Source organism: Gouania willdenowi (genome assembly GCF_900634775.1).
Source record: "Gouania willdenowi chromosome 24 unlocalized genomic scaffold, fGouWil2.1 scaffold_320_arrow_ctg1, whole genome shotgun sequence".
Lineage (NCBI taxonomy): Eukaryota > Metazoa > Chordata > Actinopteri > Blenniiformes > Gobiesocidae > Gouania > Gouania willdenowi.
The window spans coordinates 1,686,750-1,702,888 of NW_021144848.1; the positions used below are offsets into that span (position 1 = coordinate 1,686,750).

A 16,139-nucleotide genomic window follows, 5' to 3' on the forward strand; every position below is an offset into this window, starting at 1 on the left:
TTGTTTTTATTAAATTTGTTCAATGAAAAGTTCACAAGAAAATGTAATTGTTTGTCATTTCAGTGTAAATAAGCCACACTAAAATACACCAGTTTCCTTTGATAGCTTCTACTTAAATGTGTGAAAAAAGAAACCTCACACACGTCTCATATATTTTCCAATTACATTTCCTCCTTTTGCACTGACATTTTTCCTTTAAAACAGACCTATAAAATGGACTTGTTATGATAGAATAACAAAAATGTCCTTATAATATTACATGTGAATTAATTTGGCTAAAAAAAAACCCTGCTTTAGCCTCATTCAAAGGGAATTTTTAATACTATTGCCTCTTTAATAAAGTATATTCTGATCCTGAGCTGAAGTCTGGTGAGTGGACCAGTCAGTACGCATAGAGCTGATTGGTCGTTGCTTTTCTTCTTTCAGCCCCATCATCGAGCAGAGCCCGAGTGATGAGAAGCTCTCAGAGACGAGGGTCAGTCAGCTGCTGCCGTCCTCGGCCCAGCAGGGCACCATCGTGGGCGAGGCTCTGCTCACCTCCTCCTCCGTCACCATCATCCAGCCTCCACCGCCAGCTGCCCTGTCCTTCAGAGACCAGACTATGTCCCAGCCTCTCGCCACCCTGTCCTTCAGAGACCAGACCATGTCCCAGCCACCGCCCCCCGCCGCCCTGTCCTTCAGAGACCAGACCATGTCCCAGCCCCCGCCCCCAGCCGCCCTGTCCTTCAGAGACCAGACCATGACCCAGCCCCCTCCCCCAGCTGCCCTGTCCTTCAGAGACCAGACTATGTCCCAGCCTCTCGCCACCCTGTCCTTCAGAGACCATGCCATGTCCCAGCCCCAGCCCCCCGCCACCCTGTCCTTCAGAGACCAGACCATGTCCCAGCCACCGCCCCCCGCCGCCCTGTCCTTCAGAGACCAGACCATGTCCCAGCCCCTGCCCCCAGCCGCCCTGTCCTTCAGAGACCAGACCATGTCCCAGCCCCCGCCCCCAGCCACCCTGTCCTTCAGAGACCAGACCATGTCCCAGCCACCGCCCCCCGCCGCCCTGTCCTTCAGAGACCAGACCATGTCCCAGCCCCTGCCCCCAGCCGCCCTGTCCTTCAGAGACCAGACCATGTCCCAGCCCCCGCCCCCAGCCACCCTGTCCTTCAGAGACCAGACCATGTCCCAGCCCCCGCCCCCAGCCGCCCTGTCCTTCAGAGACCAGACCATGTCCCAGCCCCCCGCCACCCTGTCCTTCAGAGACCAGACCATGTCCCAGCCACCGCCCCCCGCCGCCCTGTCCTTCAGAGACCAGACCATGTCCCAGCCCCCGCCCCCAGCCGCCCTGTCCTTCAGAGACCAGACCATGTCCCAGCCCCCGCCCCCAGCCGCCCTGTCCTTCAGAGACCAGACCATGTCCCAGCCCCCGCCCCCAGCCGCCCTGTCCTTCAGAGACCAGACCATGACCCAGCCTCCCGCCGCCCTGTCCTTCAGAGACCAGACCATGACCCAGCCTCCCGCCGCACTGTCCTTCAGAGACCAGACCCTCTGCTCCAGCGAGTCCTCCAGGCCTGGGTGGGAGGTGTATGCCAGCCTTGAGCCGCCCAAAGCTGCCGCCATAAACTCTTTGGGACCGCAGAGCGAGTGCTTCACGATCCACGAGGATTCAGACCATGACGTTCCCATGAGCCCCGAGTGTCCAATCAAAGTGAACTGGATGACCATCAGGAGTCCTGAAGCCCCCGTCGATTCAGACATGGACGCCTTCATGAGCCCTCGTGCTTCAAAGAGCCTCGACGTCTCCATGACAACAGCCCCGCCCCCTCAGACCGACGCTGAGGACGCCTCCATGAAGAGTCCAGCGAGGACTGGATCTCTTCAGCTGGTGTCGGACCCCTGGGACAGCGAGCTGATCTCAGGTCTGCTGTCAGCGCTCAGCCCCCCCCTCACCGCCCACCCCTGCTGCATCAGCTGGCAGTGCAGGATGCCCAACATCGCCCCCAAAATGACTCTCAGCATGGGTGAGAGACTAAAGCTGCTTCAACAGGGCTTTGAGGGTCCATTACTGGTCTTTAGTCACCGAGCATTATTTCTCATTGAAAACACTCAAATATTGCTAAAAAGCACAATTTTTTGCAAATACACATCACAGAACATGACGTACCTGGTCATATGACCACTGCTCTCTGAGGTACGCAGTATGTGTAAACAAGAGAAAACCGGGACATTTTTTAGCATTATACTTTAAAATGATTAGTGCCACATTAGACGTGAAACAACAACGGAATACACAATATTATAAGTAGGTTCTGAGCATCCATTTTCTCAAGGGATGAGATTTCACGTGAGTTAGAGGCTCCTTCCTAAAACAACGTTCAGTGGAAACACATTCAAAGCGCAATTATACTTTGTGGACATTTAGAAATATTGCTTTTATTTTGCAAAAAACCTGTAATAGAAGCCCAGTTACTGTCACGCTGTCATGGGGGTGGTGGGGGCTCAATGTGTTTACATTTACACATTTACCAGTTTTAGGACCAAATGTTACATTTCATGATATTTCATTTGTATCGTCCACTCTTTTTCCGGGGGGTGGGTCGGGGGGTGGAGCATCGTGGAGGTGATCAGCTGTGTGCGGGTGTGCACATCAGCTGCTGCTTAGTAAATGAAACTCTGACAGACCTCAGACTGATCTCCAACTATTTTCATAAAATGTCCAACGTAAAGCTACAGTTCGATCCATTACAGAGTAAATAACAAGTGGAACAAGCTGTCATATATACAGAGGTTGGTGAAATGCACATGAGAGGATGAATACCAGGAACTGTTCCCACACATTTTTAGAAATGAGGCTCAGCTTTAGTTGTGGCTCGTTTACATAAGGCTTTAATCAATTTATATTTTATACTGCGTATTATGTAGGAATGGGTCCGTTTCACTATAAACATCTGTCTCCTCTGTAGGAAGCAGGATGCTCTGCAGAATCACTCGCATTATTTCCTCAAACCTCCAGCGCATCACATCTATCACACTGTAGATCTACAGGTACCGTATTAATGACAGAGGAGGATTATGTCTAATGCGCATATCATTTCTGAATGTAAGAAATTAATAAAAATCAGGCTTTCCACACAAACAAACATTCATCTGTCGTTAGTATGAGGCAGAAATAAAGAGAGATTTTAACTGTGGCTCAGACAGAAACATTTTAATGTGTGTTTGTGCACAACTTCTGTCCACCTTATTTTTGTCAATTTCATGCAGCACAGCTGTGGCATCCACAAAAAAAAATAATGGAGAGACTTGTTGTGGAGGGACCGCATACGGATGTGGTGCAAATTGGCACATTGACTTTTATGAAAATGCTGTAACACAGCAGCTACGCATTTGGTGGAAATTTGGGGTAACTGGGTTGAAGGCGCGCAGTAACGGACTTGAGGACACGCAGCCAAAAACATAGGAGAATAGATCCCTAAATCATAAAAAATGTGACTCGCCCCCCAGTCAGGATTGGAATAAAAACAAAGAAACCAGTTATAACTGTTCTAATTTAGAGAAACAGAGCCCGACATTGGTTTCTAAAATCATGCACACACATCTGCACACGAGTCAATTCCTTTGTTGTGCTGCTGTCAGTTTGTGATTTCTGCTGCAGCCACTCAGAGGCTCTGTTTAACCTTCGCTGATGTGGTTGTTGACAGGAGACCGCTCGCTCCGTGTGGACAGCGTGGCTGGAGGAGGAGCGTTTGCTACGGTGTACCAGGTGACCGACCCTGTCAGCTCAGAGAGGATGGTCTTAAAGGTAAGAGGTTGACATCCTTTAGTAAAACAAATACTAATGTTTACACTAAGGGGCAGATTCACTAAAGGTTTAGGGGTATTAAAACGTGCTCAAAACGTCACTCCATGCGCTAATAAGGGGTACAAACCCCAGGGAATCAGGACTGCGCGTGTTGAGTGTGTCACAATGCGCCCACAATCTGTTTGCTGTGTTTACCTCTGATGAATTTGTAAAGTCGGCAGATCTCATAAGGGGCACAAAAAATGGGAGGGGGAAATGCAAATAAATTATTGCAGTGGATCAAATTAATGCAATTAATCAAATCTGGAACTGTTTGCGGTAACTGCTTTCTACGACCCACATTCAGGTGCAAACACACGCACAGATCATAGCTGCAGTAAATGTTGACACAAAACACAGTGGAGATGTGCACGGAGCTCCATGGATGTTGCTCTGGACGCTCCGCTCCAGTGAGCTGCTGTGTTTTCCTCTCCATGTTTTCACTCAAACTCTCGTGCCGCGTTAGTGGCAAGGAGCATCAGGCCAGAAACAGCTGATCAGCTGTGTGATTTACGCAGCGATGGGACAATGTTCACATATGAGAGTGTGCATGACACAGTGCTATACTCAGAAGCTCAGACCTGCTGGATGATGTTTTCAATGGACTGATGAGAGCAAAGTTACAGGAATTGATGGAGCAGACGCATTAAATTATTAGGAAAAAATAACATTAGGTTTTAAAATGTATTAAACAACATTTTTATCTGTTTATTTTTTTCTACATTATTAAGTCCACCAGCCTCCAATTTCACTTCTTTAATTGTCATTTTGTGTTTCTGTGCAATCATCTCTCCACGTTGATGGAGTGAAATGTTTATTTAAATAGGGCAGTCCCAACGTCTATACGCTCACCTATTTGCGCCGCATTGGCCACAATAACATTATGTTTTTTCATTCGTAAAGTGTTCTGCTTCGTGTTTACATGGAAATCGTAATTTCGATTTGAGGTTTACATGGAAAACCGGTTTATTCGGCTTTATTCAATTCCACTTTTGGTCTGGGCGTTGGGAAGGGTTCTGATTGGACAGGAGGCAAATGTGATGTATTCACTTCTATCAGGAAAAAACACAACAAACCTTTTCCTTTCACCTACAACATTGAAGACCGCATGAGAACTGTTTTCTTTTATTTTGATTGTAGTGTTGAAGCAGCAGCTCAACAATAACACACGGTTTCACTTTCATCCGCAGAGCAGGAGAAAGATATAGAAGTCCGTACTTTGGTCAATTAAAGCCAGCAGTTAATCCAACAGCTGTTCTGCCTCCACTATGCAGGGTGTTGAGAGAAAAAATAACTTTATAATGATCTGTGCATCATTAGTGAAGCTCTGGTGCTTCTTGTCCCGATAAAGCCTGTTCTGTTTGCTGACGTCCGTGTGTGTATTAAGTCTGTCCGTGTGGATGTCCTCATATTTATTCTTCCATCCATCTGCTCTTTGCATTATATCTGTGTCTTTTAAAGCTCTTATTAAATAAATAGTCTCGACTCCAGTTCAGGCGGCCATCTTGGATTATGTCATTGCGGCGAGTCGAGCATGCGCAAAACGACTGGAATTAACTTGAGGCGGAATTAAGTGTTTACAAGATAGAATAATTATTTAATTCGGAATTGAAATCAGAAAAAAACAGCCACTTAATTCAAATTTAAGTTTAATTCGGAATTAAATTAGCATTAGGAATTAAGTGTTTACAAGGTCAGTTTAAAGAGGATTTAACTTTTATTCTGAATTAAAAAGGAATTAAAGCTCTCAGGTAAACGTGGCCAATCTTACTGAATTCTTTACAGCAGGTGAGGAAACAGTGCCACCAAAGGATTTTGGGATGCACATGGTTTACAAGCCTTTATATCAGATCCCTAAAAGTGGTAATTACCGTAATTTCCAGACTATAAGCCGCTACTTTTTTCTCACGATTTGAACCCTGCAGCTTAAACAATGACGTGGCTAAATTGTGGATTTTTCCCAGTTTTATAATCAATCAATCAATCAATCTTTATTTGTATAGCACCAAATCATAACCAATGGTATCTCAAGGCACTTTACAGTAGAGCAGTCTTAAGGACGGACTCTTCATTTTATGGATACACACATATGCATATATACGTATCTACACATACATATGTATCCCACACCCAACATGAATTTATAAGCTTCATGCCGCCACAAATCTAAGCTCCGTCACATTATACCAGGTGGAACAATGAAATTGTTTACATTAAATCATTCCTGCTCACACTGAATCATTCTGAGCACTCATTTTGTTATGATGTACACTGCCTCATCATAGTAAAGACGTGGAAAAATGTTGCGAGAGAGAGCCCGCTGCAGCAGCAGCAGCATGGATGAAATAAAAGTCAGCCAGTTTGTAAAAGAAGGATAAGCAACCTAAATTGTTAAATCACCGCGTTAGGTTTGTTCAGGATTGAACGGTGATCTGCACTCTGAGGCTGATGGAGACACTTCTGTAAGGAGGATGCACAGACGGAGCAGAGATCAAAACGGCATGATCTCTGCTCCGTCTATGGTAAAGGTAATATTAAAAGGTAAATTATTGTAATGCAGCCAGTAAAACAGTGCGCTTTATAACCAGGAAATTACGGTAAATAGTAAACTTTGACTGAAAAGATGAGGATTCCTGAACGTTTATGGTGTTTAGAGGTTCTCCTCCCGTGTCCTCTGCAGGTCCAGAAACCGGCCAATCCCTGGGAGTTTTACATCGACACGCAGCTGGACACTCGGCTGGAGCCAGACATGCGGCACCTCTACACTTACGTGCGCTCTGCTCACCTCTTCCTTGACGGCAGCGCTCTGCTGTGTGATCTCCATAACTACGGCACTTTACTGGTGAGCATGTCACACTCCAGGCTCCAGAGCCAAATCCAGCCCTTCATAGCATCCAAACTGGCCCCTCAGTAGAGCATCACGTGAGAGGAGGACATTAGAAAGCTCAAATGCTTTATGTTCTGTCGTCATTGACTGTTATAAATGACCATGTGGTGCAGTGTTTCTCTAATGGGGGTACACGATGGCACTACAGGGGGTACTTGAGAGAGATAATAGATAATAAAAAGAACAGACAAACAACAACAAATTGCGACTTAAGTGCCAGAGCGACCTATCTAGGGATTTTTCAGTTACCCTACGAGTGACCTTTGACCTTTGTTGTAAAGCCTGGCTCCTCCTCCCTCAGAACGCCGTGAACATCTACAGGACGCTGAGCGACAAAGTGATGCCTCAGCCTCTCGTCCTATACTTCACCGTGTGCATGCTGCATATGGTGGAGCGGCTCCATGACGCCGGCATCGTCCACGCAGACATCAAGCCTGACAACTTCCTGCTGGGAGAGAGGTACGTTAAACCAACGCACCAGCCTTCTTTCAGCTCACTTTAGCCACCCAGTGTAGACACGGGTACCTGGAAGCTCACAGTAAATGTACAAAATGACTTCAAAAACACACATTTACCCCAAAAAGACATAAGACGACTACAAAAACAAGAGAAGAATAGACAAAAATGCAATAAGAAAGATTCCAAAATCACAGCAAAAATACACAAATTGACTACAAAATAACAGAAAAACACACAAAATGACTACAAAAACAGAAAAATAACAAAAAATATATAATACTAATATATACAACTGCATAAAAGATTCCAAAATACAATAAAAATACACAAGTTGATTTAAAATGAGAGAAAACTATACAAAACCATAACAAAAATACACAGAATAACACAAAACGACAACAAAAAAAATACATATCAAATGAGAGAAAAATATATAAATCAACAGAAATACACGAATCGAGCCCAAATTCACAACAAAAATACAAAAATTGACTCAAAATAAAAGAAAAATATACGAAATGATTATTTCACAAACACCAAATCACAAAGGGAGTATGTTACGACGCGAGATTACCTCTTATCACGCTAACTTCCAGGATTTAATCAGTGTGTGCTGGACTACGAAGCTGGTTAACGTTTTACGGAGCTAAATCATCATGGTAATTTAGGCTGAACAACTAACCTGGTCGGGACCAGATTTTGTTCTGACTAGGAGTGCTAAAGTCCCGCCTCCTGACCAATCAAATGTCTTAGAAAGCGAGCTGTCCAATAAAAGGTGGCTCATTGTGAACACATCACTGTGTGAATCTGATGAGACACTTACAGGAGAGAGAATATTTAGACATTGATGCAATCTTTTCATTTACCAATGACATCCTATAGGAAATATATAGATTTTTGTCTGATTGACTGATGAAGTAAAATAAGTCAGCTGATAAAGCCTGCGTGCATTGGGGCGCTTTCACACCAATAAAGAAATTCATTAATTCATGTATTCTGAGGTGATGCAAAGAGCATCAGTCCTGTAAGATAATGTAAAATAATTTCACTCATTTAACTCATTCAGTGCCATTGATGTAACATTACTTAATTTCAAATCCAAACGCTCAGTGCCAAAGTCGTAATATTACGTCAATTACGTTTTTTCACGGAAGTTGCTAGGATACACTGTGACGGAGTTCTACTGTGAATATAAGGCTAATCTGTTGATGTAGTAACCAAATGTGCCCTGAAGGTGGCAGCAGTGCACCTTTGGATGAGAGATTAGCCACTGATGCTAGCATTAGCTAAGAAGGGAAGAGCATGGATGTTGAGGTGTTCCTAAAGCAAAAAAAAAAATTGCTTCAAAGTCACTAATCGTTTTTCTCAGCGTTTTGTCACAAACTGGTGACTTGTGTGAAACTTGCCTTTGTTCAACTGCGGATTACAAAAGAATGAAAAAAGCTAGAAACAATGTTTTTTTCTGACGAAATTAGAGACTTTAATCTTTCAGAATATGGAATCAGAATTCAGATTGTCATAGCACAAAATATTCTATTAGTCTGTAAATATCAGTCAAAATGCTCAAAAACGGCTGGCACTGAGGGCGGTAGAAATTCTGAGAATGGCTGGCACTGAATGAGTTAACACTCATTAATTCCTGCATTATTTACTTGCTGCTTTTGCTGCAGTAACTGAATTATGGATTTTAGTTATTTATATTTTTAAAGAGTTATTCCTCACTAGTGACGTTCTACAGTTCCTCCTTGTGCGCTTGGTCTTACACTGTAATAGCTACCTCTGTTACAAGAGCTTACTGGTTAACCAGACTGAAATCAACACGCTAACTCAGCGTGTTGTGATCGTGCTTTGTAGGACAGCTTCTCTCTGACAGGGAATGTTTGGTTAGTTGAAGCCCGCTAACAGAGATTAATCCAGGATATAATTATCTAACTTTTTAGCATGGGCCCTGTTATGGTCATTTTTATATTCATCATCATATCGTCAAATGTATGTTCACGTGTACAATTTGTCATGTTTTAATACATGATGACTGCATTACTCTTTACACTTTTGAACAGCTGAATCATGATTAAACAGTACAGATCGTATTATTCTCAGTGCAGCACAGAGTCTCTGCTCACATGCAGATATACACTGACGCACACACTTATCAAGGACAGATAAGAGTGGCGCCCGATCTTCCTCACTTTTATACATGTCTTCATCATCCTCCAACATTTTCACTGTGGGAGCATCTGACTCCCTCCCTTTTGTCTCTCAGGGTTGGGACCTTTTCTCATCTGTATAAAACCTTAAGCTGAAACTGTTAGAGAGAGCGGCACTTCCTTCGGACGTCCGCCTGGACGGACGCTAATTTTGTTTCACTTTGTTCCATCTTGTACCTTTTTTTCTTAGTAAACCCTTTTTTATAAAACCATCAATGCTTCGCCTGGCCTCCATCATTCAACCAGAGCAATAAATCATGTCTCCAAATGAGGTCAACCGTAAATTCAGCCGTAACAGCCCAAAATGACAGGATGTTGTTCACTCTCGTCAGATTCCTGGAGAACAAATGTTTCGACCCAGAGATCTCAGACCACGGCCTCGTCCTCGTCGACTTCGGCCAAAGCATTGACATGAAGCTTTTCCCACAATGCACTGCTTTCACCGCCCGCTGTCTCACCTCAGGATTCCAGTGCACGGAGATGCTCAGCGGGAAACCCTGGAACTATCAGGTGACACACACACACACCTCCTTTTTTCTGTGTTTTTCTCTCACTTGTTTACACAGAAACACCCAGTATTTATTAGTTGTGATACCACTGAGGTTTAAATCTCTTTCCTATTCTCTCAGACTGACTACTTTGGCATAGCAGGAACTGTCCACTGCCTGCTCTTTGGGACGTACATGCAGGTGACCAACGACGGCGGTGTGTGGACGACAAATGGAGTGTTCAGAAGGTAAAGATTCCATCACGGTTATTTTTGTAGTCGACTAATCTATTGATTATTTTTTCGATTAGCCGACTATGAGGCCATTATTGTAACAAAACTGTTTGTGTGTGCATAATCCAATCTGTGTGTCTGTATTAACATCTGCATGTGTGTGTCATCTATTGGCTGTCTCTGTGCACGGGACTTTTGGAACATATTTGGCAAATACGATCTGTAACTTTTTAATACTTGTATCTCGTGCAAAACCAGCAGTTGTTGCTGGTACCAAGTGACAGGCCCTCCTGTTGGAGGAAACTTTCACAACGCACTTTTTTATATTTGTATAAGTCGTATATATATATAATTACATCATATAACTTATGAATAAAACACACTTTTATAAGACATGTTGTTTGGCCACCAAACTACCTCCAAAAATGCAGAAGAAAAGGAAGAGGAAACTACCGCAAAAAAAACCTGAAGAAGAAAAAAGGGGGAAATAGACACTCGATACATGCACCGATACCGCTTTATTTGTCTTTAAGGTCCTATATCATGCAAATCAACTTTTTTGAGCTTCTAAACCTTGTTACAATGTTTATTCCTTATCAAAAACACCCCCAAAGTATTATTGGGCTTCCTTCCTGCATCTCTGAGCAATCCTCACTAATCCTGCGTTCTGAGCTGCTGCTTTGCCCTCTTCTGAAAAACGAACGGTTCCTCCAGTTCAAACTTTTGTGACGTCAAGAGACTCTGAACCGCCCCCTCCAGGAAGTGCCTGTTGACGGTTCCTTATATGGCGCAAATACGTGATGACGTCACATGCAAGCAGCGTGTTGTTTAAACCATAGACTGGTGCCTCCGTATTTAGAAGTCAGGGATTTTGCAGTTTTGACGGTGTTTGAAGTGGCCAGGATGGGAGGGCGGCGGGCGGGCGGTCCACCTGATGAGCAGTCTCCTCCGGAAACATTTCCCCAAAAAAGAAAAATTCCGGTGACTGCATTTCATGCCGATTCTGTCCATTTTCGCATTCAACAGTGAATTCCTTTTTCAGTTGTCGATTCCGTCTGAGATTCCATTAACGTGGATTTTATCGGGCCTTAAATAGTCCAAAGAGTGGATGAAGAAGTCCAACTACATAGAAACCTTCCTCCCATCCCAACCAAAGACAGCGCCACCCTCTGGTGGTGAATGAAGAAGGACCCATTGCCATTGGTGTCAGGTTTAGCTGATAAATATCAGCTGGAGACGCCCTAAATCCAGAACCATCTCGTATCCTTCCTGACAAGGCAAACATTCTCATTTTTCTGCACAAAAATAGTTAATTTACCACAGTTGATAAATGCAGCTGTACTGTTGATTAATATGATCTTTTTTACAGAATAATTATTTGTGTTATGTCTGAATTAGTTTTGGATCAAGTTGTTCAAGTTCAAAAGGAGCACTGTAATTGTATATATTATTATCCAGTGAAAACAATCTATACCTGGTGGATTAAAAGAGAGCTGACATCCCTGCAGGAAATTAAAGAGACAAAGATAATATAATAAACAGTGAAAGCAAACAAATCCATTTGTATTATTTAATTACCTCACCCAATGAGAATCGATAAGAGAATCGGTAAGGAATCAAATCGATAAGTATCGATAATGGAATCGAAATCGCTAAATTCTTGTCAATTCCAATCCCGAAGTGTATGCATTATTCGTTCATGCGAAGGTGTACTCAGCTCTTGTGGTTTCTAGCACATCTTGTGGTTTGGCACATTGGCGTAGTGATATGTGTTCAGGCACTTCTGTGTAACCTGCTGTTCTAGTAAAAAGGAATATATATTTTACTTTATTGTCATATATGTAAAGCTACATACTACATGAAATGTGTTGTCTGCATTTAACCCCTTCCTGAGGAGCAGTGGGCAGTAACGGTAGCACCAGGGAGCAGACACACTGTAGTACCTGATCTATCGCCTCGTATTGCTGATCTGACGTGTTTGTGACCAGTGTTTGGAATAACGGCGTTTAAAATAACGGCGTTTGTTTTTCAGTAACGGGGTAATCTAACTAATTACTTTTTACGCCGTTACAACGCTGTTATCGTTACTGAACGTTAAATGCGGTGCGTTACATGCATTGATTAAATAAACTTTTATCCGAAAGTATCCCCGGCTTCTGACTCGACTGTTGTGAGGAGGCGGGTGAAAAACAAGGTGAGCGATTATGATTGGCTAAGGTGACGTGCCAGCACACCCGCCCCACACACACACACACACACACACACACACACACACAGCAGATTTGATGAATCAGCAGAGATGGTGAGCGTGGAGCAGTCTGATGAAAAGTTGACATTTTTAAGGTGACGATACAAACACTACTTTAAATTAATTGTGGTCAAAGGCGAGAACGTACATGTGAAGTGTTCATTATATCCAGGAGTAAAGACTTTGTCCACATCTGTTGTAAGCAACTCAAATTTAATGAAGCACCTCATGACACACGCATCTAAAAAATGTGAATTCTTTGACATAGAGCAACTTTTTTTTAACAACAAATAGTTACTTTCCTTGGTAATGAGTTACTTTTATTATAGAGTAATTCAGTTCCTAACGCAGTTACTTTTTTGAACAAGTAGTGAGTAACTATAACTAATTACTTTTTTAAAGTAACGTTCCCAACACTGTTTATGACCCAATGCGACACAGCGGTTGGACAAAACAAATGATTATCACCATAAATGCACTATTCCTGTAGTTCAGGGGTCCCCAGTCCTGGTCCTGAAGGGCCACTCTCCAGCATGTTTTAGATATTTCTCTCTTCCAACACACCTGATTGAAATGATGAAGTCATCATCAAGCTCTGCAGAATCCTGATAACCATCCTGGTCATTTCAATCAGATGTGTTTGAAGACAGTGGATTCGTTATCGGGTCACGTTCTTTGGCCAATCGGTGATGGAGAAAATGGATAAAGGTGTTCGTTTGACGTTTTTCGTTTTCTGTACCGAAGCAAACAAGCTTGAATTTGAAATACAAGGCGTTTTTTTCATTTTGGTTTTGGAAACAAATATCAAAAAATGAATGTTTTTTGTGTTTTTGTTTCATAATGAAAAATGAACGGTACACGGATTCTGATCGGGACATTCCTAATTTAAACATCTGTGGATTGAGACGTACACTTTGTACATGAGGCCCTGGAGAATTTAGCACTCAATGTAAATAAAATGTGTCAAGGAAGAAAAAAAAGTGCAAATGTTCGATAAAACCCAGAGCATCTTTGATTTTAACACTTTTAAAACTTAAAAATGTGAACCATAAAACTAAGGGACCTGTCGAACAGAAAAAAAGCTCAAACTACAGAAAAGTTTCATTTAACCTTAAGAGAATCAGATTAGAGATGTGGCCTTTTTGGTCTGAAAACAGCATATCTCACTCACACGTGCTGTCCATTAACAAATGATGATGTCAAAGGAGAGACTTTGATGGAATGTTCTTTTTCTTTACTTCCTTCCTTCCTCTCACCCTCTTTTCCTCCCCCCCCCACACACACAGGAACCCTCACAGTGAACTGTGGCAGCATTTCTTCCACGTGTTGTTGAACATTAGCAGCTGCAGTTCTCCTATAGACCTGAGGGGTCTGAGACTCCAGCTGAGCTCCGTCCTCCATCAGAACTACAGCCGTAAACTCCCCACGCTGAAGAGTCGCCTGGTGGTTCTGCTGCTGGAGAACCGCAGGACACAACACAGATGATGATCAACCACTGGTTCTTCCAGGAGCCTCCATCTGTCCTGGACTCTGGAGACCTTTAATAGAAAAACAGAAAAGAAAAAAGTGTTTTTAAAGGTGATCGTTCAATATAAACGATAATAGTTTGAAATAAAGATGTTAATGCTGTGTATCAGAGTTTAATCTGATGACTCCACATCTGATCTGAAGATTCATTGACCTAAAAAGTCAGAAAAGGATCAAAACTAGCTCTATAAACTTTATTCTTTTGTTTTTTTTTTAAAGGGATCCTCCACTGTTTTTACAAATGTGGCCTAAACTTATTGAAATTAAATGAAGGGTGGGGATGAGTTGATTATTGTAAAGTGAGAGTGAGATGTGAAGTTGTAAGCGTGAGGCTTAGGTATAATGATGGTGGCTGTGGACAGAGGGAAGGAGTGAGTGGTAATACCTAAAACAGGTATTTGGGATCAACACGTCTAAAATTAAGCCAACTACAAGTTTTATCCCACAGTCCAAGGCATGCCAGTGCATCGTAGACCGATGTATGTGCAAGATCCGCCACTGCAATCCCAAGCACTGCCCCGGACCCAAAGATGCAGCCAGGCTAGCAGAAAGAGAGGGAGCCCAGGCCACTCCCCCACGGCCGAGCAACCCTCCAGACGCCCCTAAGACACCAAGCCGAGCGGCAGCCACTGCCTCCCACATACACACCCGAGAAAGCACCAAGGAGCCGAGGACCCAGCGCACCCTGCCCCCAACCCCAAGCACCCCACGCACCCAAGCCCCAGAGTGCCCCCCGCCCGAGACTCCAGCAGACGGCCAGAGCTGCGCCGAATGGGCAGCCGGTGGATAACCGACAGCGGGCCCAGAGCTAGCAGGGACTGGATCCCAGGCCAAAAGGACCCAGAATAGAAGCAGCACCGGGAACAGCCCGCCCAAGGACAACGACCACACCCCTGGCCGCCCTGGGCAACGAGGGGATGCTGCACCGCCAGCCCCCAGGCGCACCATCAGAGCACCCCAGGTCACCTTTTTTTTTTTTGACACCGCCAGAGCGATGCGCCTTAGTTATTGCTAAAGTCCCACCCCCCCAAGGACCCAGCCAGATGGCCACATTGGCACACGCAGACCAGAGGCGGTAAAACTCCAGACCCCAGCCTCACAGGGTACCGCCCAAGCACCCACTGACATGCAAGAGCGCAGCCCGCGCCACCCGCCTTGGAAGACCCCTTCCATGACTGGCCAAGCCCGCCGGTCCCCAAGAGCACCCCCCGGGACCAGGAACCCCCAAGGGGGTTAATATCAAATTAAATGTAGAGATGAAAAATATTGATCATTCAGAGGACAAATTCAGTCAAAACTATTTGCTTCAAAACATCCTATTTATTATTATTATTAGTGTTTTTGCACATTTTCACTGAAAAAAAAGAAAATGCAGTGTTACTGCCATCGTAAGATAAAGTGCAGCAAGTAACCATTGCAACACATTGAAAGCATTGTACCCACTGTAAGTGAGAACATAAGAGATAAAGCACCCTAATTTATTTTTATTTTTTTAAATCGATTTAAAAAAAAAAAAACATTGATTTCAAATTGGCACCCAAAAAAAATCACGATATAGCGTGAAATCAATTATTTTTCCCCACCCCTACTAATGGAAATGAGCCATTAGGTCATTTATAACAGCTTTTTCAGTCAAAATGACAACTTAAATTGCTTTTGGTTGCTTTATAACAGGCCCTCTCAACCTTTGGGTCAGGATCCCATTTGGGGTCGCGAGACACTGGGAGGCGGTCGCCAGATGCCTTCAAGAAACTAAGAACTTTTTCTGAACACATTGTTCGTTTTTGCTTATTACCCTTTTTCTGCGACTTCATCAAACTTGACAAATTTTAACCTATTTTCATCACTTTTTCTTGTCATATTTTTGCTCCTTTTTATGCATTTTTGCTACATTACTCCCATTTCTGACACTTTTCCATCAAATTTCAATGCCTTTTCTGCACATTATTTCCACTTATAAGACATTTTCAGCACTTTAAACCCTTTCCATTACTTTTCCACCTAATGTCACATATGTTGATCCATTATTTGGGCCTGAGCACTAAATGCAGAATGAATGCTCTATTGTTTCTTTATATATATATATATTTATATATATATAATTTTTTTCACTTTTAACCACATTTCATGCTTTCTTTTTTGCCACTTTAACCACATTCATGACATGTCATGCTGATTATTTGCCAGTTTAAAGTCATTGTTCCAATATTGACACTTTGAACTTTTTTTTACCACTTTTTCTGTTTGTACTTTTTAAAGATTTA

The 16,139-nt window shown here is 43.3% G+C and overlaps 1 protein-coding gene across 1 annotated transcript in view; it reads left to right on the forward strand.

The window, feature by feature from the left end:
* Positions 1 to 13,833, forward strand: part of LOC114458315 (mitotic checkpoint serine/threonine-protein kinase BUB1-like) — a 38,804-nt gene extending 24,971 nt beyond the window's left edge. Inside the window, exons 18-24 of the mRNA XM_028440721.1 lie at positions 427 to 2,006; positions 3,687 to 3,787; positions 6,507 to 6,668; positions 7,015 to 7,172; positions 9,712 to 9,889; positions 10,009 to 10,115; positions 13,635 to 13,833. Of these exons, the coding sequence (XP_028296522.1) occupies positions 427 to 2,006; positions 3,687 to 3,787; positions 6,507 to 6,668; positions 7,015 to 7,172; positions 9,712 to 9,889; positions 10,009 to 10,115; positions 13,635 to 13,833 (2,485 nt within the window). The remainder of the gene's footprint in view (positions 1 to 426; positions 2,007 to 3,686; positions 3,788 to 6,506; positions 6,669 to 7,014; positions 7,173 to 9,711; positions 9,890 to 10,008; positions 10,116 to 13,634) is intronic.
* Positions 13,834 to 16,139: the final 2,306 nt, after the last annotated feature.